The sequence below is a fragment of the Mustelus asterias genome, chromosome 25, assembly GCF_964213995.1.
Source record: "Mustelus asterias chromosome 25, sMusAst1.hap1.1, whole genome shotgun sequence".
Taxonomy (NCBI): Eukaryota; Metazoa; Chordata; class Chondrichthyes; order Carcharhiniformes; family Triakidae; genus Mustelus; species Mustelus asterias.
In genome coordinates, this window is record NC_135825.1 from 18,330,119 (window position 1) to 18,353,182 (window position 23,064).

At 41.8% G+C, this 23,064-nt stretch overlaps 1 protein-coding gene across 1 annotated transcript; it reads right to left on the bottom strand.

The window, feature by feature from the left end:
- Positions 1-222: 222 nt before the first annotated feature.
- On the bottom strand, positions 223-22,434 carry LOC144511728 (acidic mammalian chitinase-like). The gene is made up of 14 exons (XM_078241952.1): positions 22,385-22,434; positions 20,954-21,050; positions 17,236-17,449; positions 9,500-9,577; positions 9,212-9,413; positions 7,976-8,032; positions 7,562-7,712; positions 6,914-7,038; positions 5,561-5,687; positions 5,276-5,458; positions 3,901-4,017; positions 1,307-1,445; positions 558-614; positions 223-443 (listed from the first exon to the last, which is right to left on the bottom strand). Exons 1-14 carry the CDS (start codon positions 22,432-22,434, stop codon positions 223-225), a joined length of 1,818 nt encoding a protein of 605 aa, XP_078098078.1.
- Between the last annotated feature and the right edge of the window lie 630 nt (positions 22,435-23,064).

Genomic DNA, 23,064 nt, shown 5'->3' on the forward strand with positions numbered 1-23,064 from the left:
ATTTGACACGCACATTGTCACGATTTGATGGAATTCTACAACCAGTGAACTGCGTTTTATTAAGTTTTGCCCATATATGTTTATCTCTTGATGCATTATTTCAGGATTTGCAATAAAGTCTACATTGATATTTTACACAAGCTCAACATTGTTGTATTTCACAGAATATCTGCTTTGAACTGTTGTGTTGGTTATTAAGCAAGCTTACCTTCTGCTTTCTCATTACGCCCAGTTGCAACAGTCACAGGAAGGATCAAAGACTAATCCGGAAGCGCAACTCTCCTGGTAGGTCCTTCCATTGACACATTCGTAAAACTTGTTCTTGTCTTTTGGATCAGCATAGGTACCACTGGCTTTGCCGGCGCAGAATCCACTTCCGCCACTGCTGCCGCCACCACTTCCACCACCACTGCTACCGCCACCACCACTGCTACCGCCACCACCACTGCTACTGCCACCACCACCACCACTGCTACTGCCACCACCACCACTGCTACTGCCACCACCACCACCACTGCTACTGCCACCACCACCACCACTGCTTCCGCCACCACCACTCGGGGCCTGGGTAGGAGGAACAGCTGGCCGCAGTGTTGTTTTGGATGGAACACAAGCTAGAAGGAAATAAAATTTGCAAATTCATTTCTTTCTTCAAAATTAGTCGCAAACAAAGATGAACATTGCAAAGTCAAGGGCTGTTGCTGCTTCAAAAATCTCAGGGTAGAACTCAATTGCTTACAGTATCAGGAACAAACTTTTTGCAAATTCAGTCCAATAAGAGCTACTGACAAATTTGTGTGACATATCCATTTCTGTCTGGACTCTATATGATTTTACGTCAAGTTACACAAAATGTATGGAAGGTGTTATTGAATCACATCTATTAATAACTTGATAAATTTGGATTAAAATTTTCACAGTGACTTCATTGCAGTGTTAATGTAAGCCTGCTTGTGACACTAATAAATAAACTTTAAACTTTAAAACTTTATTCTTTTAAATAAGAATGAGAGAGAGCGGAATGAACTCACACCTGCAATCGTGGTTGTAACAACATATGAATATGTTTCAATAGTTAAATTGTGTGCCGCATCTTATTTTACACATGTGATGCTTGTAGACATTCAGCAATATTCTACGAATCAAATTTCTGTGGCTCCAACAATGTTGATATTGAAAAAAATTTAGGTGCTCATAATAATTGCTCTGTATAGGTTGCTCTGTAATAGTTGTTAGCTGCTGCCCACGCTGACTTTGTGGCAGAAACTAGTGATAAGCTGCAAATATAAAGAATCCTGATACTTACTTGATGAAATTCCAAGCTCAGTGTGCAGCGCATTAACAAGAGGATAAGGCCCTTCGTTACAGAAAGAACCAGAGAAATCATCCATAGCAAGAGTCCATACCATGGCTCCTCCAAAGTTGTTCTTTTTCAGCCACTCAGCCTGAAAGACATTGTTCACAACTTTAATTCACAAATTCTTGTTTGCAAACAATTTTTGCCCCAAATAGAACTTACTCTCCCTGGGAGAAGTATTCAGACTCTTGCTTTTCCTCATGTTTATTAATGACCTAGAACTTGGTGTACTGGGCACAAGTTCAAAGTCTGAGGGTAATGCAACAGTTGAAAGCATTGTGATCCGTAAGGAGATAGTAGGATCTCAAAAGGCCATTGGTAAATTGGTGGAATGGGCAGACAGGTAGCAGATGAGGTTCAATGCAGAGAAATGTGTGTGACATTCATTCTAATAGGAAAACATGGAAAGACAATATATCTTTAATAGGGAGGAATAGGAGTAGGGTGTATATGTGCCTAAGCCATTGAATCCATGATGTGGAGATGCCAGTGTTGAACTGGGGTGGACACAGTAAGGAGTCTCACAACACCAGGTTAAAGTCCAATAGGTTTATCTGGAATAACGAACTTTCGGAGCGCTGTTCCTTTCATCAGGAGAATGGACTCACCTGATGATGGAGCAGTGCTCCAAAAGATCGCGATTCCAAATAAACCTGTTGGACTTTAACCTGGTGTTGTGAGACTTTTTACTAAGTCATTGAATTCAGCAGGACAGATTGAGAGAGTTGTTAATATAGTACACGGTATATTAGGCTTTATTAAAAGAGACATAGATCACAAGCACAAGTTATGTTTACCTTGCTTGGCCTTAGCTGGAGTGTTGCGCTCAGTTCTGGGCACTGCACTTCAGGAAGGATATGAAGGCATTAGAGGGTGCAGAAAAAGATTCACAGGAATGGTTCCAGGGTAGAGAAACTTCAGCTTTGAAGATTATGAAGATAGATTGGAGAAGTTGGGACTGTTTTGTTTGCGAAAAGAATAATGATTGGAGATTTGATAGAGGTACTCAAAATCATGGGTGGTCTGGACATACTAGATAGGGAGAAACCTTCCACGTGTGAAATGTCCAAGAACAAGAGGGCACAGATTTAAAGAAATTGGACAAAGAAACAGAAGTAATATAAGGAAAAATCTTTTCATGCAATGAGTGGTTAAGGTGTAAAATTCCCTGGCCTAAGAATGTGGAGGAGGAAAGTTAGATTGAAGGATTCAAATTACTGGTATCCCTAAAGGGTGAATGTGCAGGGTTACAGGGAGAAAGTAGGGGAATGGCACTCGGTGAATTGTTCATCCGGAAAGGTGCTGCAGACACAGTGGGCCAAATGACCTCCTTTTGTGCCATAACAATGATTTTGTATATATGTACTACAGGCAGAACCTTACAATATTTTTTCAGAGTTTCAGTTTCTGTGAGAAAACTAATGTGGGACTCTCCACCTGCACAGCCGAGTCTTCTTTCCAGATTCTTTGGCCCTTTGTGCACAGAGGATCTGGGGCCATAGCCTTTGCCGTCATTCTGGCATGGCTGAGCCCATTGGATCCCCATGGACTCGGGGTCTCCCCCACAAGCATCAGGGCAAGCCCCCCCAAACACAGGAATCATGGCGATCACCCCCATGCACAAGCAATGGGGCAACTCCTCCACAACAAGCATTGGGCCGCACCCCTCTCCCCACCGGACAGACATCAGTGTGACACCCAATCACATAAGGGGAACTCCCTAATGGCATACCCAAAGAGCTGAGCCAGGTTGACACTGCCATTGTACCAAGGGGCAATGCCAGGGCACTGTCTGGGCATGCCCCTCTCCCGCCAGGGGCTATATTTAGCTATATTCCCTCAGTGGAATATATTGCAGGAAAGCCCTATCATTGTATTTATTAAAACTTATTGAAATTAGGTTCCCATTTCAGGTGGGAGGTAACAGATATGAAAAATCGGGAACAAAATCTTGCCGGTGAGAATTTAATTTCCCAACTCTCACGCAATTTTGGGCCTAGATCAACATTCATACCAACAGCCAATGCAGGCTCAAAGTTGCCCCCTGCATAACTGAATACAAAAAGCAGCTTCTCAACTTGTGAAAATGACCAAAGGTCCTCTGCTAGCTTTGCATGAACACTGCTTCATTGGACTTTTGTCATAGACCAGGGGACGTGGAAATATTTCCTATGGTGACCATTAAAATAGATTTTCCAGATATCATTGTTAACACTGTGTAAGTGACTGTGAAATGAGTATTTGAGAAAATGTATGTGTTCCTGTCATTGAGTACAAAGGGGTGAGTTAACAGGAAAATCTTGTTCCAATATTCTAGCATAAGAGACTAAATCAGAAATAAAATGGTGGTTAAAACACATCAAACAAGATAGCTCACCCATGATGCATACTTCATAACCATTTGTATAATAGTGTAATATTCCAGTTATTCAATTGATGGGTGTAGCATCATGATTCCAATGCTGAATGCGACAAACTTGCTGTACATTGAAACAGATTTTGTACAAAACCACCAAATAAAAAGTGTCAAACATCAAAGATACCTTGGCTGTAAAGCTTCTCACATTGTCGTATCCAACCCATTCCCTCCCTTTGTAACCATATGGAACCACCTGTGGAGTATCCCATTTCGAAGTGCCATCTTTCAAAAATGCACAGATCTGTGAGAAGAGTGAGACATTAGCTTTCAAATCATCAGTGGTTTGTAATGCTCTCAATATACACTTATTTCATTTTTCTTTAATGATTTATTTAGCTACCGTTTTCTCTCAGACTCGGGGCATTTCTTTTCCACTGTTGAAGAAATATTTTTAATCATAATTAGCAAATGCTGACTAATATTATCCTTAACTAAAAGATATTCAATGATTCCTCACCCTGCATGGTTTCCAATCTGAGGCACAAGAGGTGCCAAAGAAACATCCGGATTTTACCTGAGCACATGATAAAGTGATTGATTTAAAGAATAGCATCAACACCAGCTTCCTTGGCGTTTTGGGGATCAGTTTAGTTCAGTTGGCTGGACAGCTGATTAGTGATGCAGAGTGATTCAATAGCACAGATTCAATTCCCATACTGACTGAGATAATTCATGAAGGTCCGCCTTCTCAACCTTGCCCTTTGCCTGAGGTTAAATCACCACCAGTCAGTACCTATGGTCATCTGGGACTATGGTGACTTTAGCTTTCTAACAGTATGTAAATCAGTCATAGCTTGGCGCACACACACTGCTAAGGATTGACTATACAAAGACCCCTGGAATTTTCTGCAGGGAAGAAGGTTGGGGATATAAAAGGTTATATCCTCTATTTTGCCTCCTTGTGTATTTTCCAGGACTGACAACAATGGCCAGGATAAGACAGTCAAACACCTTCCGATGATGGAGGGTGTGACATCTCTCTTCATCAGGGCATGGAAACCTTCATCATTTGAGATGCACAAGAGTAGTAAGTGGGTGTTTTTAAAATACATTTTAACATGTTACTTAATCTGCCTGAAGACGTTCATATGATTGAGGCAATCTCTCACAGCGAAGTTTGAGCTTGTTGGGGTGTAGGGGCAGCACGGTGGCACAGTGGTTATCACTGCTGCCTCACAGCATCAGGGACCTGGGTTCAATTTCCGGCTTGGGTCACTGTCTGTGCGGAGTCTGCACGTGTCTACGTAGGTTTCCTCCGGATGCTCTGGTTTCTTCCCATAGTCTGAAAGACGTGCTGATTAGATGCATTGGCCATGCTAAAATTCTCTCTCAGTGTATCTGAACAGGCGCCGGAGTGTGGCGACTAGCGGATTTTCACTGTAACTTAATTGAAGTGTTAATGTAAGCCTACTTGTCACACTAATAAATAAATGAATATAAGTCAGTATTTGTTTGGTTGGTACTTTTGGATATAAACTCTTATGGAATAAAGAAGCTACCTCATAATAGGACAAGATTCCAGCCTGTTTGGTGTACTTCCCAGCTGCTCCAGCTCCTTCTGTAAAGGCTCTAATCCCACTGCTGGATGAGACCAGTTTGAAGGTATGGCCATATGTAGCAAATCCAACGTTCAGCTTCTCTGCAGGAGCTCCCTCTTCTCTCCAGTGTATCATTGTATAATTCTACAGAATGAAACATGAAAGGCTTTGCATTCCATGGAGTTGAAGATAGTTACCCATTTGAAATAATAAATATGATTGGATTCTATGTTCAAGAACACTTACCACATTAAAGTAAAGGTTGGTGTAGTGTCTGAAATTTGGGAGAGGATAAAGAGGACTATTTTCTCCAGTGACACTATTCCAGGGTCCAAAGAAATCGTATGTCATCACATTGAAAAAGTCCAAGATTCTGAGTGAAAAGAGATCTGAGTTACACTGATACATTGTTCACTAAAATAAATGGTAATCACCTAACTTATTAAATGAATGAGCTCTGACAATGGAAACTATAGGATATAAATAATATGGGGCCTTGCATTTAAACAAGATCTTGCGTAGCCTCAGAGTATCCCAAATCAGTTCACAGATGCTGAATTACTTTCAACATTGGGGTTCCCTGGCTTTGCTCGCCATCCAGGTCATCAAGTCCCAGAAATGGACGTTTGCCTGCACCCTGCATAACAGACCGGAAATTCCTGTCCACAATTAATGTCACATTGAGATAAATGCAGTTGAAAAAGAAGAGAGTAACAATTTATCCTTGTTTAGAAAACAGCATTTATCTCTCAATCAAAAACAGCAGAAAAGATTTCAGGATATCTGGTCATGATCTTGTTGCTGTTTCTGAGGATTTGGTGTGAGTTTGTTGGTTGCTGCATTTCCAGACAATACAGCTGTGTCTACTGTATCCAAAATACTTCATTGACTATGAACATATTCAGGATGCACTGAATCTGTGAAAGTGGCACATCAAATTATTTTTATTATTCACCTTCTGCTTTTCATATTTTATATTCAGTTAGAAAAAGATATATTCATACAACTTTCTCAACTTTACCCAAGTTGTGAACACAGCATAACTGGGATATTCCCAGCCCATGACCAAACTAACAAAACCCAAAACATGGGAGATAAATTCAACCTCTCTTCATCTCCCTTGAACACTTTCCATACTTCAACCTGCTGCCTCTGTCCCTCCCTCCATTCTCCCTGCACTCACTCTCCTCTCCGTCACATTACTTCAAGAACTGGCCAAAGGTTTTTTTTATATGATTCTCCATCTTTCTGGCAAATTAGTGTGTGACAGACACTGCATGACAAACTGATAATTATTGATGTCTAACTTCGAGAGTCAACACTGATAGACAATTAACTGTGCAGATATTGAAAACAAAGCCCAATTCTATCCTCACATGATGACCAGATGCATGCGCTTTACGTCCGAAGTTACAGGACAAAATGAAAATACCAAGAACCTTTAACATTATCTCAGCTGGATTCAGCCAACTGGAGATTCAACGGAGGGCCTTCCAGGTCCAGATGTTTCAGCTGCTAACCAGTTAAACTTGCTGAATTAGCAAGTAAACACAAAACAATTCTCTTCATAGAGTCCTGTGCAATGAACATGTTACTTACTGTCCAAGCTGAGGAACCTCATATCGCTGAGTAACGAAACCTGGTGCAGCAGAAACTGCAGCTGAAATCAGCATTCTGGATTTTCCAGAGCTTTTCGCCTCAGCTTCAAAAGCTGCCAACATTTCCTAGAAGTTAAAAATGAATAAAGTTTCTCTCAGCAACAAATTTTCACCAAATGGAGGGTTTCAAACACAAACTAAAGAATTGTCCAGCTTCATAATATGTAACCATGGCCAAGTGTCTTACAATAATTTATCTAACCTGACAGTAAAGTCAGAGGTAGGATCAGGTTTAAATGGAACCTAGACCAATAGCTCTTCCTGCACAGTAGCCAGAACAGTGATTAATGAGGATGCAATGAAATTATTTTCATTGTTTAAATGCATGTGTTTCACATTTAAAAATTCCATTTTCATGTTTCACAAATGCTACAAAACTGTCTTTTAAAACTAAGTTGATGAGCTTAATGATCAGCCATGGTCTTATTGAATGGCCAACAGGCTGGAAGAAGTCAGTGTCTGTGCCTGTTCCAATGTTCCATATCCTTAGTGAGAACTTTGAGAGAAAATTTAAATTTACAAAAAGAGTTGAATGATGCTTTATTTTAGCTACTAGACCAAGCATCCTGTTAAATAAATTTCCCCCTACCTTTACCAACAGAGTGAAATGAGGTTTGCTTCCTCCCACGGGAAATTCCCAGTCAATATCCAAACCATCAAACCCATAACCGCGCAGGAAGCCAATCACAGATGTGATGAAAATTTGGCGAGTTTCTGATGAGGAAGCCATTGCGGAGAACCTAGAGGAGAGTAGAATATTTAACAAAGTCAGAATTGGTGTAATTTAGTTTCAGTAATTACCATCTGCACCTTTAAGAGCTCTGAATCATTTGCAATTTCAAAATATTCAAGGAAACCAATTACAATTTACTCAAAATGTAAGTTGTGTACTTATCAAAATCTATAGAAGAATTATTTCCAAATCTATCTATACTTTATATTATGAGCAAAAGGAATAGAAGCACTCTTCACCCACTACTGAAAGAAAATATTTTCATCTTACTTCTGAGTTCCAAAGTTCCAGCCTCCAATGGACAAGAGAGTCTTAAGGTTTCCATTTCTGTTGTAAGAATGAAGAAATTGTTTTTTTCAGTACAAGGAACATAAGCAAATGCATTTGTCAACACAACAGCACTGCTGAAAATCCTTATTGCCCTAATCTTTTGACTGCTTTCTCCCTTTGGTGCTAAATTTTAATTGAACAGAAATCCCACAGTGCAGAACAAACATCTCACAACACGATGAACCACAGAGAATAAGATTCATGCGGGGATGTCCCACAGTCCCACAAAAATAAAATATCTTTATTATATTCTTTCAAGTAATGTGGGCATCACTGGTTATGCCAGCATTTGTTGGTTATTCCTAATTGCACGTGCAAAGATGGCAGTAGGAGGTCTTGTGGTACAATGGGCTGTGTCCCTGCCTTTGAAACAGAAACTACAGGTTCAATTCCCACTCCAGGATCTGGTGACTGAGGCAAATGCATTCATAATGCAGGCAAATCTGGTTTGACCTTTTCCTGGCTGGGCTGGTGGACTGGGGCAATGCTCCTTGTCCTATCCGGTGTGGAGGACACAGCAATGGACATTAGGCCTGACTTCAGGCAGATGCAGATGCTGGTAGTCATCCAACTTCTTGAACTGCTGCCATCTATCTGGTGCAGTAATTCTCCCAGCTCTGTTCGGAAGAGAATTCCAGAATTTTAAGGAGAAGGAACGGAGATCTAACTTCTCAGTTCAATCTCCCACCTCAAGGATCTTTGCCATGCTAAATGAATATTAGGTGTTAAAAGCAAAATACTGCAGATGCTGGAATCTGAAATAAAAACAGAAAATGCTGGAGAGTCTCAGCAGGTTTGACCAATTCTGGGGAGGGAGAATAAAGCTAACGTTTCAAGTCTGGATCATCCAGACTCAAAGCATTCACTCTATTCTCTCTCCACAGATGCTGTCAGACTTGCTGTGAATATAACACATTTTCTTGTTTATGTGGCTCCACATGGTGATATCATGATTATGTCAGACATTGTTAGACCCATTGGGCATTGACTCATCTCTGCCAATGGGACACAAATCAACGTAACCCAGTTTCACCCATACATCAGCTATCTGACTGGGTCAGTCATGTTAGATTACATATAATTTGGCATAATTTTTCAAAGTGCTACAAAATATAGTAAGGACCAAATATATTTAGCATTGCAGGTAGGTTCTCGATATTTATAAAATAATTATACTTGTTTTTAAGGCTGTTGAATGAGTGGTAGAGTTTCACATCGTTCACTTCAGTGGTGGTGATTTTATTGTCCTTCATCCCGGCGAAAGAGTAGATCAGATGTGTGCACAAGCAGGGATCCACATTCTCTGGCATGTACTTCCCCTCTCCTGGTCTGTACTGGGACCAGTTTGTAAAGTAACAAACCAGTCTGTAGGCAGAGCCTGAGAGTGAGGAGAAAGGAAGATCAGTACTGAGCCTCTACACATTAGATAAAATTCAAAATAGCTTGAAAAGCACAAAGACTCACCCAGTTCCAGGCACGCCAACAAGACCACCACTGTAATAAAGAATATAGGAAAAGTGTTAAAACTGTGATCAAAATATGCTGAAAGGTTTAAGGGTTCAGGACAATGTTATTATATGAGTGAATGGGAACCATTAAGAATCAATCCCTGGTCAAACTCTTCTCTTCACCTATTTGCTGCCCTTTGGTGAGATCTTCGACAATCACAGGGGTCCAGATCTACACATCCATTGATAATACCTAGCTCTACATCATCAATACCCTCCTCTCCTCTGCCTCTGTACGGTCAGATTATTTGCCCAACTATCAGTCTGGGATGACCCACAATTTTTTCCCGTTAGTCGTTACATAGAGACATATGAATTAGGAGGAGGAATAGGCAGACTCTGCTTCCACTGCCTTTTCAGGAAGAGAGTTCCAAAGATTTACAGGCCTCTGAGAGAAAACATTTCTCCTCATCTTGGTCTTAAATGAGCAATCCCTTATTTTTAAACAGTGACCCTTTGTTCTCGATCCAACAAGAGAAAGCATCCTCTCCACCTCCACCCTGTCAATATCCCTCAGGGTTTAAAGATTTTGGTGAAGTCACCTCTCACTCTTCTCAACTCTTGTGGATAAAAAGCTAATCTATCCAACCTTTTCTCATAAAACAACCTATTCCTAGTAATAGTCTAATAAATCTCTGAACTGCTTTGAACACATTTACATCTGCCCTTAAATAAGGAGACCAATACTGTAAACAATACTCCAGATGTGGTCTCACCATTGCCCTGTACAACCTCTCTACTTTTGTAATCAATTTTCCTCACAGTAAGTGATAACATTTTATCAGCGTTCCTAATTATTTGCTGTGCCTGTATACTAGCCTTTTTGTGATTCATGCACTAGGACACCCAGATCCCTTTGCACCTCAGAGCTTTGCAAACTCTCACCATTTAGATAAGTTTATTTTTAATTCTCCCTGCCAAAATGGACAATTCCTCATTTAAATCATTTATGTTCCATTTGCCAGTGTTTTGTCCACTCACTCAACCCATGTCCCTTTGTGGCCTCCTTACATCATCTTAAAAATTTATTTTCCTACCTATCTTTGTGTCATCAGCAAGTTTAGCAACCATACCATCAGTCTATTCATCCAACTCATTTATATTAATTGTAAAAAGTTGAGGTCCCAGCTCTGTGGCACACCACATGTCAGACAGAATTCATTATCTACAGTCCCTGTCGCCAACTTCACCACCAGTTCTTTCCTGTTTACTGTCTCAGACTGAACCAGGTTGCTCACCAGCTCATGTCCTATTCAGTGCCCAGTTGAGCTTCCAAACCTATATTGTCTGAATTGCAATGACAGCCTATTTTTCACCTCAATAACACGGTCCAACCTCTCCCCTATCTCAGCCCATCTTCAGCAAAAAGCATTATGTACAATTTTGTCATTTCCAAGATCAGTAAGGTAGTAATTAGACCAGTCCATCTCGGAGTTGGGCCTTGGGCTTTATCTATATCGTTTGGATGAGCTGTCAGGTTCAGTCCTGACTCCACAGCTCATTCACCCCACAGGAGAAACACATTTTGGGCAATGAGGGAGGGACGGGGGTGCATCTCCTAGTGTGTGATGTTTGGGGCAGGACCTCCTAGTTCTACAGAAATTGAGTGATTTTCTACATTAAAAGCATTATACAGATGTGACTTATTCTTGCTTTAGTTTATATCCTCTGAATCATTCCTCTACCTCAGATATCAACTTTTCAATTCTTTAATTCTGATTCTAAGTATTAATGTAAAACAGTTCAAATGTTAAAGACTGCAAAATTTTCTTTCAAGTTGCTGTGCAACTGATTGTTTAACAGATCAGCTATATTAAACTCTGCAGATGGATCGATTTTCAAATCCATCTGAAAATATTAAAATGCTACCAAGATGCTCATAAACTTGAAATATCCTGCACTGTAATTGAGCTCACTCAAATTTGTCTGAGAACAAAATAACAGTATAATTACAAAGTAGAAAGAATATAGCCAAATAGTTGATGCTATTTGATTATCCATGGAAATATTTCAGTCAAATGAAGAGAAATTGAAATGCCAAACAACTTTCTGACTGCACCCTTGCAAAGGAAATGTTCTGGGGCAGATCACCCATTAACAATGTGGTTGTATGGCATTCCTTTGCTAATTTAACCACTTAATGATAAATAGATTACATTGCTAAAAATGCCATACAAAGTAATTCCTCACATTTCTACCACTTATCGCTCGCTATAATCTAATTTTATTTTCATTAACTTCACTGTAAGTTAGAAATGGAATTGGGTAAACCTGGAACCATCACATTTGGACTTTGATGTTATTTTGCATGACTACACAAACATTCAGATGCATGTTACTTTCAAAAAGCATTTAGTGGGGGAACAGCAGGTGGGAGAATCCAAAAGGTTGTTGGATTTGAACAAAACATGCACCTGTCAGCAGGCTACCCAACAATAAGTCATCTTCAAGTAATGCAGCAAATAATCCACTCCTTTATAATTAGGCTTGAACTTGAGAAGGGAATCTCCTCTTTCTTCTATTCCCCATTTAATTCCCAAGGCTCCACTTACAAAACTGATCTTTCAGTATTCTTAAGTGGCAGAATGTCTCCATTCTCTTTCCACCCCTCAGTTGATCACAACAGGTGTTCTTAAAGAATCTTCTTGTCAATTCAATAAATTTTTAACTGTTGAAGTGCTGTGGCTGTGAAATGCACACGTAGACAGGTTTTCCTCTTCGCTTTATAAGAAAAGCAAAGAATATTTATTGTAGTTTTGCAGCATGTATTCTACACCGGTCTAAATGAAATCATAGGTACACTCCAAGTTATATGCGCACATGGACTGAGATTTTCCAGTTCCACACGTGTGGAATCCATCACAAACCAGACTGAAAAATTAGTGAGGCAGCCACATGTCCATTGACTTTTGGCAGGAATTTTCCAACAGGCACGCTTCATTAGCTGGGATTTTCCAATTCCTGGTTTCATCAGGCAGGTTTGACGATGGGCATGAAAAATTTCATGAGTATCCCAAAGTCATGGGGTGGAGTTTTCTCATTTTCCTGCACAGTAGCACAACAGATAGGTATAACAGGGTGGAAGCCGCCACCCCCAAGGATGGCTTCCTGTACCATATTTTTAGCCACTTAGGCAAAAAGAAAGTTAAGGGGCTGGTCCCACCATGTCATGCTGGCGGGACCCATCAGCCACCTAAGTTTATAAAAGATTGGGACATCCTGATCTTAAAAAATTGAAATAGAAACTCCCGGCCATGCAGCCCGCTCCCATCAATGAACTCACACACTTCCCACCCCGTCCACCCCCTCCCAATCATACAAAGGATGCAGTGAGTGAGAATTGTATTTATTTGTGGTGAACACTGTCTACAAGTACTTAACATCCATGCCCACACTATGCAAATAGAGCTTCTTAACCTGTTCAACCCGGCCGCTACATTTTGGTGCATCCCCAATATTCAAAGCGGAGGTAGAGGCGGCCTGCTGTCTGCCATGCCCTGCTGTCTGATATGATCTTGCCGCGTGGCAGTGCCACCCTCTTGGCCTGTGCAGCTTGAGCTGAGGCAGTTACAGGGAGAGGGGGTTCAGATGGATGGGATACTCCTGGAGTCGCCTGAGTGGATGGTCCCGGGGTTGTACGCCAGCTTCTCCTTGTCTCTTTGGCTGCCTGAGGACTTCTGACTTCTTTCATGGGCTAGAGGGACAGCTGGAGTGAGCTCAGAAAGCCAACCATGGTGTGCCTCTGCGTTGTGGAGGGTGTGGGTGAAAGCTATGATGTTTCTTCAATCTCTACATCAAGGCAATCATCTGTGGTGGTCTCAGAACTGTCTTGGACCTGGCTAGTGCACTTCTCGAGTTGCTTCCCAAATGCGCCTGTAAAGAAGAGAGACTTAATTCGTGCTTGGCAGAGGTCTTTAGAAACAGGAGATATGACTCACATCAGTGTTGTGTGATGTATGATGCTGTGCTGGATCCTCACTTGGTTTATCGCCACGTCCCTCACCATCAGAGTGGTCAGTTTCCACTTCAGCCAACTGGAGGGCATTTTCATTGAAGATCGTGGGGGATTTTATCTCAGGCATCCCTCCACCCATCTGAGATTTCTCATAAAAACTCTACAGTGCAGAAGAAGGCCATTCAGCCCATCAAGTCTGCACCAACTCTCCGATAGAGCATCTTTCCCAGGCCCACCCCCCCCCCCCATCCCTGTAACCCCACGCATTATTAACTCCACTAATCCCCTAACCTGCACATCTTCAAACACTAAGGGGCAATTTAGCATGGCCACTCCACCTAACCTGCATATCTTCACACTGTGGAAGGAAACTGGAGCACCACAAGAAAACCCACACAGACACGGGGAGAATGTGTAAACTTCACACAGTCACCCAAGCCGGGAATTGAACTCAGGTCCTTGGAGCTGTGAGGCAGCAATGCTGACCACTGTGCCACCGTGCCACCCATCATGATTTTCAAATCCTTCCATGGCCTCACCCCTCCCTATCTCTGTGATTTCTCCCTGCCCCACAGCCCCCTGAGATTGCTGCACTCTCATTCTGACCGATTCCTGATTTCAATTTCTCCACCATTAGTGCCTGTCCTCTTAACTGCCTGGAACCTAAACCCTGGAATTCCTTCCCAAAATCTCTGTGCCTTTCCTCTAATGGCCCAATTTCAGGCACTATCCTAAAACCTACCTCTTTGACCAAGCTTTTGGTCATCTGCCCTAATACCTCATGCCACGGTTTGTTTTGCAATGCTCCAGTGAGATGTTAAAGGGACTCTACCAATGCAGGTTGTTGTTGCAGCACTCCATCTGTTCCATCTTAAACTACATTTTCAATGTTACTAGTATTTAATGGCAGGAATGTTCATTCTCGGTGTGCTTTTATTTGCGGAATTTATTAGAAAGCTTAATTTCACAGAAATGTTCAAGGCTGGAATGGAACCCAGGTCCCTGGCACTGTGAGATAGCATTGCTAACCACTGTGCCACCGTGCCGCTCTCTTGTTGAGAGCCAACTTGTCCTGCATGAAAATAGATAGACAGAGTGTAAGCAGGACACGTGTCAGGGCAGATGATGAGAATGCCTGGCATGTGTGGATGGTGAGTGGGAGCAGTGAGGTGATGAGTTCACAGAGGGAGATGAAGATTTGCATGGGAGAGCGAGTGGCTGTGTCCCTTGAGCTGGGCGGTGAGTGACCCCCCTGTGTATGTCTAATGGGTATGAGAGTGCATGAGATGAGAGTGTTGGGAGAAATCACTTATCCTGGCAGAACGGAGATCATTCATGCTTTTGTAGCAATGGATCCTTGCCCCCCTCTGCAGGGAGTTGGTGATGGCTACCACTGCCTCTGTGCTGGCTTATTGTTCCGGCTCGATGGTCTCCTCCCTGTGCGGAGGTACAGGATGTTATGTCATCCCTCCACTACATCCAGCAGTCTGCAGAGGGTGGCATCAGAAAAATCAGAAAACTTGGGTGCAGCCTCCCTTCCAGCCATCAGCTGACACCCTGACCAAAATGAAGTGGTTGGTGAGCGTCGGGGCAGTCGTTAATGTAGCACCCCCATCATTAACATGCTAAGGTAATGGCAGGACAGGCGAATCAGAAGGCACCCACTCGCGAACCAGCATGAATCCCATGGGCTCAAATTGTTATTTCTATGTGCCATACATTACAGCGAGAATATTAACCATAACCATTGGGTTGACACCGCTTTTCCTGCCCACCATCGGTCCTTGTCAATTTCCAGCAAAATTCCGCCCTTAGACACAGAAGTACATTACAATGTGGAAGTGTAAGTTAAATAGTTTAAGAATCCAATACCGTCAATTAAATATGGCTGCTGCAGATTGATGGGTTGGGTGGTTTCAGACTGGGCTTGATTGTCTTTCCAGATTCTGTATCAAGACAATTTAAACTTGGAGGTTTCCTGTCTTTTTTCTGGAACTTCTGGAGTCAGCAGTTACTGCATTAATATTTAAGATTCTGCCTGAGATTTGTGGTTGATCCAAAGACAAGCTTGCAGAACAGCTGGAGGTAGAGAGACAGCACCAACTGACCATCCTTCTAGTCTCACTCTGTACTGATCTGGAACAAAGTAGTTTCCTTAAACACATGAACCCTTCTCACAAGTTGTTGCGTTTCTCAAACGTGGTCACAGGAAGCTGGTTTCAAGTCCACTGTTTAAAAATGATTTCAATATAAGGCCAATGGCATTCCTTTCTCAGCCACAGCCATTGGCCAAAGTGATTGAACCTAATGGCTTGGTCCACAACCAGCTGAATCCATTGGTTATGTCTGGATGTTTTATGAATGGTTTAGGAGATGAGTCCTCTGAGGAATCCTCTGGCCGTTCATGCCCCACCGCTGCTGCTGGCGAGGACGGGGAATTTGGTGCTCAGCCACAGAATCCCACTGGTGTGAATGGCCGGAGAAAATCGTCCACACTGATTGAAGGTGGTTATCTCTAGTGGGCCACTTCTAGACATTTTGGCGCCTTGCTAATGGCTTTGTAATTTGTAGGGTACAGCTAGAGAACCACAGAAAAGTCATGCACTGAAAGCAGCCAATCAGTCCATCATGTCAGTGCTAGGCAAAAAATAAAAAGCTAGCCTCCCATTCTTATCCCATCTTCCAGCACTTTGTCCATGATCTGCAGGTTTCAGCACTTTGGGTGCAGATCCAGGTACCTTTCAATGAGTTGAGGGTCTTAACCACCGAATCAGACAATGAATTCCAAACACGCACCACACTCTGGGTAAAGGAGTTTACCTCATGTCCACTCTAAACCTTTTACCACTCACTTTAAATCTGTGCCTCCTGATAATTGACCTCTCTGCTAGGGGAAGTAGGACATCCTTGTCTACTCTATATGGACAGGTCATAATTTTGTACATCTCAATCAGCTTACCCCTCAGCCTCCTCAGTTCTAAGGAAAACAATCCCAACCTAACTAAACTTTCTTCATAACTGCAGTTTTCAAACCCTGGCAACATTCTTGTAAATCTCCTCTGTACTCTCCCCAGAGCAATTGTGTCCTTCCTGTAATGTGGTGACTAGAACATTACACAAAATTCTAGCAGTGGCCTAGGCAACTGTTTATACAATTCCAGTGTTACATCCCTGCTTTTGTATTCTATACCTTGCCCAGTAAGGGAAAGCATTCCATATGCTTTCTTGAACCACCTTGTCCACCTGTCCTGCCACCTTCAGGGACTTGTGGACATGTACTCTAAGGTCGCTCACTTCCTCAACCTCTCTCAATATCTTCCCATTTATTGAATATTCCCTTGCTTTGTTTAGCCTCCCCAAATATATTACATATGATTTTTTCTGGATTGAATTCCACTTCCCACTTCTCTGCCACTCAACTAAACCATTGATCTCATTCTGGAATCGACAATTATCCTTTTCACTGTACAACCAGTTTTCGTGTCATCGACAAATGTCCCAATCATGACATCAAAATATACAACAAGCAACAATGGCACCAACACTGAGCCCAATGAAATACCACTGGAAACCACCTATCAGCAATTACCCTTAGTTTCCTGTTGCTGAGCCAATTTTGGACCCAATTTGCCACTTCCCTTATATCCCATGGGCTTTTATTTTTCTGACCAGCTTGCCATGTGGGACCTTGTCAAGTGCCTTATTGAAATCCAGGTAGACTGCATCCACTGCACTACCTTCATCAATCTGAGGATTGGAAATGATCCTCAGAGCATCTATTATTTCCTCCTCGGCTTTCTTTAAGAAATTGAGATACAATCCATTCAGTCCTGATGATTTATCCACCTTCAAGTTTGTCAGGTCCTCCATTACTTGCTCCCTCACTATGCTTATTGTATCTAATATTCTATACTCCTCCTCTTTAACTAGAATGTCTGCATCAGTCCTCTCCTGAAGACAGAAACAAAATACTTATTGAGAACCCTACCCACATCTACAGCAACAGTGCACGAGTTACCATGTACATCTCTCATAGGCCCTATCCTTTCCTTAGTTATTCTCTTGCTGTTAATGTACTGGTAAAACATCTTTGGGTTTACTTTGATTTTACCTGCCAATTTTTTTGTACCCTATCTTTGCTTTCCTACTTTCCATTTTTTATTGACCCTGTACATTCTACACTTAAGTTTTTTGCGGCTATCATAAGCCTTCTGCTTTATCTTATTTTGTATGCATCTATATAACAGGAGGCTCCAGATTTAGCAATACCATCCTGTCTTTGTGCGGACAGGTCTACACTGTGCCCGTAGAATCTTGCCTTTGAATGTCTCCCAGTGGTCTGTCACTGCTTTCCCTTCAAGTAGCTGCAGCCAGTCCACATTCACAAGATCATCTCTCAGCTTTGTAAAATTTGTCTTCCCCCAATTTAGAAATTTTACTCCTGTTCTGACCTTACCTTTTATAATATTGATGCTAAATCTAACCATTATGCTCACTATTTTCAAAATGGTCCTCCGTTGCTACTTCATCCACTTGCCCAGCTTCATTTCTTAAAACTAAGTCTAGAATTGTGTTCCTTCTCATTGGGCTTGTTTCGTGCTGGCTGAAAAAATTCTCTTGAAAGCAGTTCAAGAATTTCATGCCCTCTGTGCCCTTCACACTATTTGTATCCCAACTGATATTATGATAGTTGAAGTACCCAACTATTATTGTTTTTGCACTCAGAACTTTGCCTACATGTTTGCTCTTCCATATCCCTCTCACCATTTGGAGGCCAACAGATGTTTTTTATGAATGGAAAATGATTTCCAGTGGTGTTCCATGGGGCTCCGTATTGGGGCCATTGTTGTTTGTTGTATATATAGGTGCCATGATTGGGAAATTTGGAGATTTGATACGAAAATTGGCCATGGAGTGAAAAGTGTCCCAGTAGTGTGGTTGCCCCTTTTTTATTTCTGAGCTCAACACATAAGGTCTCAGTCGATTCATTTAACATATCATCCCTCCTTACGGAAGTAATTGATTCTCTTTTTTAAAGTTTAAGTTTTTAAAAATTTGATATAAGTAATAATCCTACCAATTTTCGTGCCATCCACTTCTTGATCATACTCCCTACATTTAAGTCCAAGTCATTAATGTATACCACAAATAGCAAAGGTCGTAACACCAAACTCTACAAAACCTCACTGAAGAAAGACTTCCAGTCACAGAAACATTCCTCTACCATCACCCTCTGCTTCCTTGTCTCAGCCAATTTTGGATCCAATGTATCACTTTTCCTTTGATCCCATAGCCCATACTTTCTTGACCTGTCTGCCATGAGCGACCAAATTAAAAGCCTTGCTAAAGTCCATATGAACCAGATCAAATGCACTATTCTCATCAACACTCCTGGCTCCCTCCTCAAAAAAATGATGAAATTAGTTAAACATGATCTTCCCTTCACAAGTCCATGCTAACTAACCCTGATTAATCTCTGCCTATCGAAATGTAAATATATTCTGTCCCTCAGAATTCTTTCTAGTAATTTAGTTGGGACATTTCTAACTCAAAAGGCATAACTCAAGATTGGAATAAGCTCTCTGGCATGTCAAAAACTAAGGCCTTTTCAGCTTGAGTGCTGAAGGAAGCTTGCCAATATCCTTTTAACAAGTCTAACTTAGTGACATAAGTGAAGATTTTTAGTCCGTCAATACAGTCCTCCAGGTCAGATATCAAGTATAAGTCTGCTCTATATTAAACTTTTCTGTAATCAGTGCAGAGCCTTGTTGAGACATTGGACTTTGGCACAAGAAAAATCAGAAAACTCAATCTGCTGTGGCTCATCTCCATCAGGAAGCTTCTATTTAATTTCTTTCTGAACTTTTGCCAATTTTGCAGAACTTAAGCAATAGGGACTTTGTTTTAGAGTTATAGAATCATAGAAGTTTACATCATGGAAACAGGCCCTTCAGCCCAACTTGTCCATGCTGTCCTTTATTTACCACTGAGCTAGTCCCAATTGCCCGTGTTTGGCCATATCCCTCTATACCCATCTTACCCATGTAACTGTCTAAATGCTTTTTAAAAGACAAAATTGTACCCACCCCTACTACTACCTCTGGCAGCTTGTTCCAGACATTCATCACCCTCTGTGTAAAAGAATTGCCCCTCTGGACCCTTTTGTATTTCTCCCCTCGCACCTTAAACCTATGCCCTCTAGTTTTAGACTCTACTTTTGGTAAAAGGTGTTGACTATCTCGCTGATCTATGCCCCTTATTATTTTATAGACCTCTATAAGATCATCTTGGGAGGTGTTGCTCTTACATCTGCATTGTGTAGAGCAGGTGTTATATATGTTGGGGTGTAGTCCCTTTAAGGGTGACCCGGGGTGTGGTGTGATCTGCCCAGGAACAACCCTGAGAGGGCAGTTGTGATTTGGAGTGTGGAGCGAGTAAGACTGCAATAAATACCTGTCTTCCCTGACATCTGTCTGTGAAGTGAGTTCTTCAGGGTACTCCTCAGCAGTAAAAAATTTAACAGCAGGGTCCTGCATCCTGGCCTAGATCTTTTTAAACAATGAAATCATCTCTGTTAAGTCACCTCTCTCTTCTGTGTCTAAGTAACACAGCATCGTGCCCAGCCTCCCTAACATTTCAGTGCTGGTGAACTGTCAGGATTTTGATTTGATTTATTATTGTCACATGTATTGGGATACAGTGAAAAGTATTGTTTCTTGCACGCGATACAGACAAAACATATTGTTCATAGAGTGCATAGGGGAGAAGGAAAGGAGAGGGTGCAAAATGTAGTGTTACAGTCATAGCTAGGGTGAAGAGAAAGATCAGAAGAGATTTAAAGAAAGCATTATTAGGAAGTCTAAAGGAGTTAGAGTTAAGTTTTATGAGCATTGATTTAGAGGGTATGCTGGGGCCAGCTCACAAGAAGTCACCACACTCTGACGCCATCTTCCGCATTTTTTCTGCACAGTTGGGGGTTCAAATTGGTAATAGTTCAGGCTTTCTTCTCCCACTCTTCCACTTGCCTGCTCTTTCCTCACTCTCTGGCATAGCTGTGCATGTATGTCCTCTTCCCGGTTCTAATACCACTCTAACATCCTTTGTTTTTTCCTATGGTCTAGAGTTAAACAGAACAATTCACTTCTTCAATGAGTGGGAATGGAGGGATACAAAAGAATGGTCTAGTTTGGACCAGGGAGTGGCGTGGGCTTGGAGGGCCGAAGGGCCTGTTCCTAAGCTGTATTGTTCTCTGTTCTTTGTTCTTTGTTCAATCCTGTTTGCTACACTTATGCCGTTTGTTTTTTTTTAGGATAAAGTCATGTCCATCCATTGGAATTTCATGGGAAATCCTCAATATTTCCCTAGAGTATCTCAGAGGCATTATTACATGGTGGACCACAGTCAAGTCTTCAGCCACAGCCAATGAGGCTGTCTCCAATTCCTCAAGAGAAGTACATCCTTTAAGTAGCAGTACTCCTGAACCGTCTCTGCATCAGATTCAGCTGGGGCATTCTGTGCTAACTTTTTCAACAAGGCTGTTGGCTTATAGGGCCTTGTCCAAGGAAAACAGCTTATGAATCCTTTATTTAGAGCCTGTCTTGTCAGCTGTGCTTTCTGTCAAGTCCCTTTTGCATGTACCAATCTGATGTACCCTGACAAAACATACACATTTTCCATTTAATTTCCAGTTTGGAGATGGTCTGCTTTGTTACAATGGAAGCACACAGGGTTGTCAGTCATCGCTGCTGTTCACAGCACCTTCCTTTTCAGTATGAGGAGGGCCCCCTGTGTTCCCATTTCTACTTTCTGACCTATGGCAGCTTATTCTCCCGTCACTCTCTCATCTTCTGTCCGTTTTGGGATTTTGGATGTGATTATGGAAGAAATCCGCTTGGGAAAAGTGTTTGTGGACATGCTCATAGTCAGCCACAATCACTGCTTGATTGACTTTGGAGACACTTTGCTCTTCAACATGTGGGACAAGTATCCCACCCAGGTCCTATACAAAGATAGGGTCTTCGTGGGATTGTGGTTGTTGCAGGCTCAATGGGCCAAATGGCCTTTTTCTGCACTGTAGGGATTCTATGATTCTATTCTATGATAAGTACATAAGAGTGCTTACAAACACACATATACATGTTCAAAACAGTCAATTGTAGGTTGATGCTTTGGATAGTTTCAGACTGGATTCAATGTTCTTTCCTGATTCTGCATCAAAGCAAGTTAAAGATGATTATAGATGATTTCCGTCTTTTCTTCTGCAATCAGCAGCTGCATTTTGATATTGAAGATGCTGCCTGCATTGTGTGGCTGGTCAAAAGACAGGCAGGGGACAAGTTTGCAGGACAGTGAGAGAGAGAGGGTACCAACTGAGGGCCTTTCTTATCTCACTCTGACTGGCCTAGAACAAAACAGTTTCTTAAACACAAAGAGGGTTAGTTTGCTCATCACATGATGTCTGCTCACAAACTGACCAGGAATCCAACATGGTCATATGAAACTAGTTTCAAAACATTTAAATTATAAAATGGTGGTATAAAAGTGGAGTACCTTCCTCAATCAGGATTCACTGTTCAACATAAATGATTCAATGGTTTGACCCACACTCAGCTGAATCTATAGGTTATATCTGGATGTGTTGTGAATGCATCATTCATCTATGTTAATGGGCTACCTCTAGTCAACCCAGGTCCTTACTGATGGCTTTGTAATTTGTAAGGTACAGCTATGTGAATGCTTGGCCATCTCAGGTGCTGCAGTTTAAGTCACTTTTCAAATGCTTTTGTTCAGCCAATTGAAACTTATATACTGGGTTCAGCCCCTCAATGATATAAAGCATGCATTTAAAGCAATATCAAAGGTAATAAAATGGTAAAATAGGCTTACCTGTTCCAAGTAGAAGCTTTGCCATCTTGCAGCTGGTGTGTTGTGGGCATCAACTCTCTCTTTTATACACTGAGTTTATCATTAGTGCTCAATAATTCCAAACATCATTTACCTTATCACTGGGAAAGGGTCAGTCAATGGAAAAATAACAGTTCTTATCTTATCTTCATAACATTATTTATACATAAGGCACTACTTATATCTTTTACAATGTAATCTAGATTGTCGACCTTCATTGTAATGCCAAACCTGTTCTTGAACTAGAAACAGGCCAGGAAATTGGCGGGAAGAGTTGAGTGGCCCATGTTCTTTGACGTGAGATCAGGAAGAACAGGAATGCTCAAGGCTTCAGATCTAAGTTGGACATGCAGTGAGAAACATGGGAACATCAGTCAGAGTTGTCAGAGGCCTCGAACAAGGTGACATAAGTAATGGAAGAGTCTATCTTTTTGCTTTCTAATGTCATGGTTCCGGCATGTGAATACATCAAAGTTTCCACGGAGAGGATCATGGATGCCATGGAGAACCATGTCCAGCAGAACACGCGGTTTTTACCAGGAATGCTCTCGGGAATGCAGTATATCCCTGCAGCCATGGCCGTGTTCCAGCAGCAACTAGGTGAGAAGGGAACAGGCCATCTCGATCTCCCATAATGTGCTGCTTCTCCGCAAGGAGTCAGG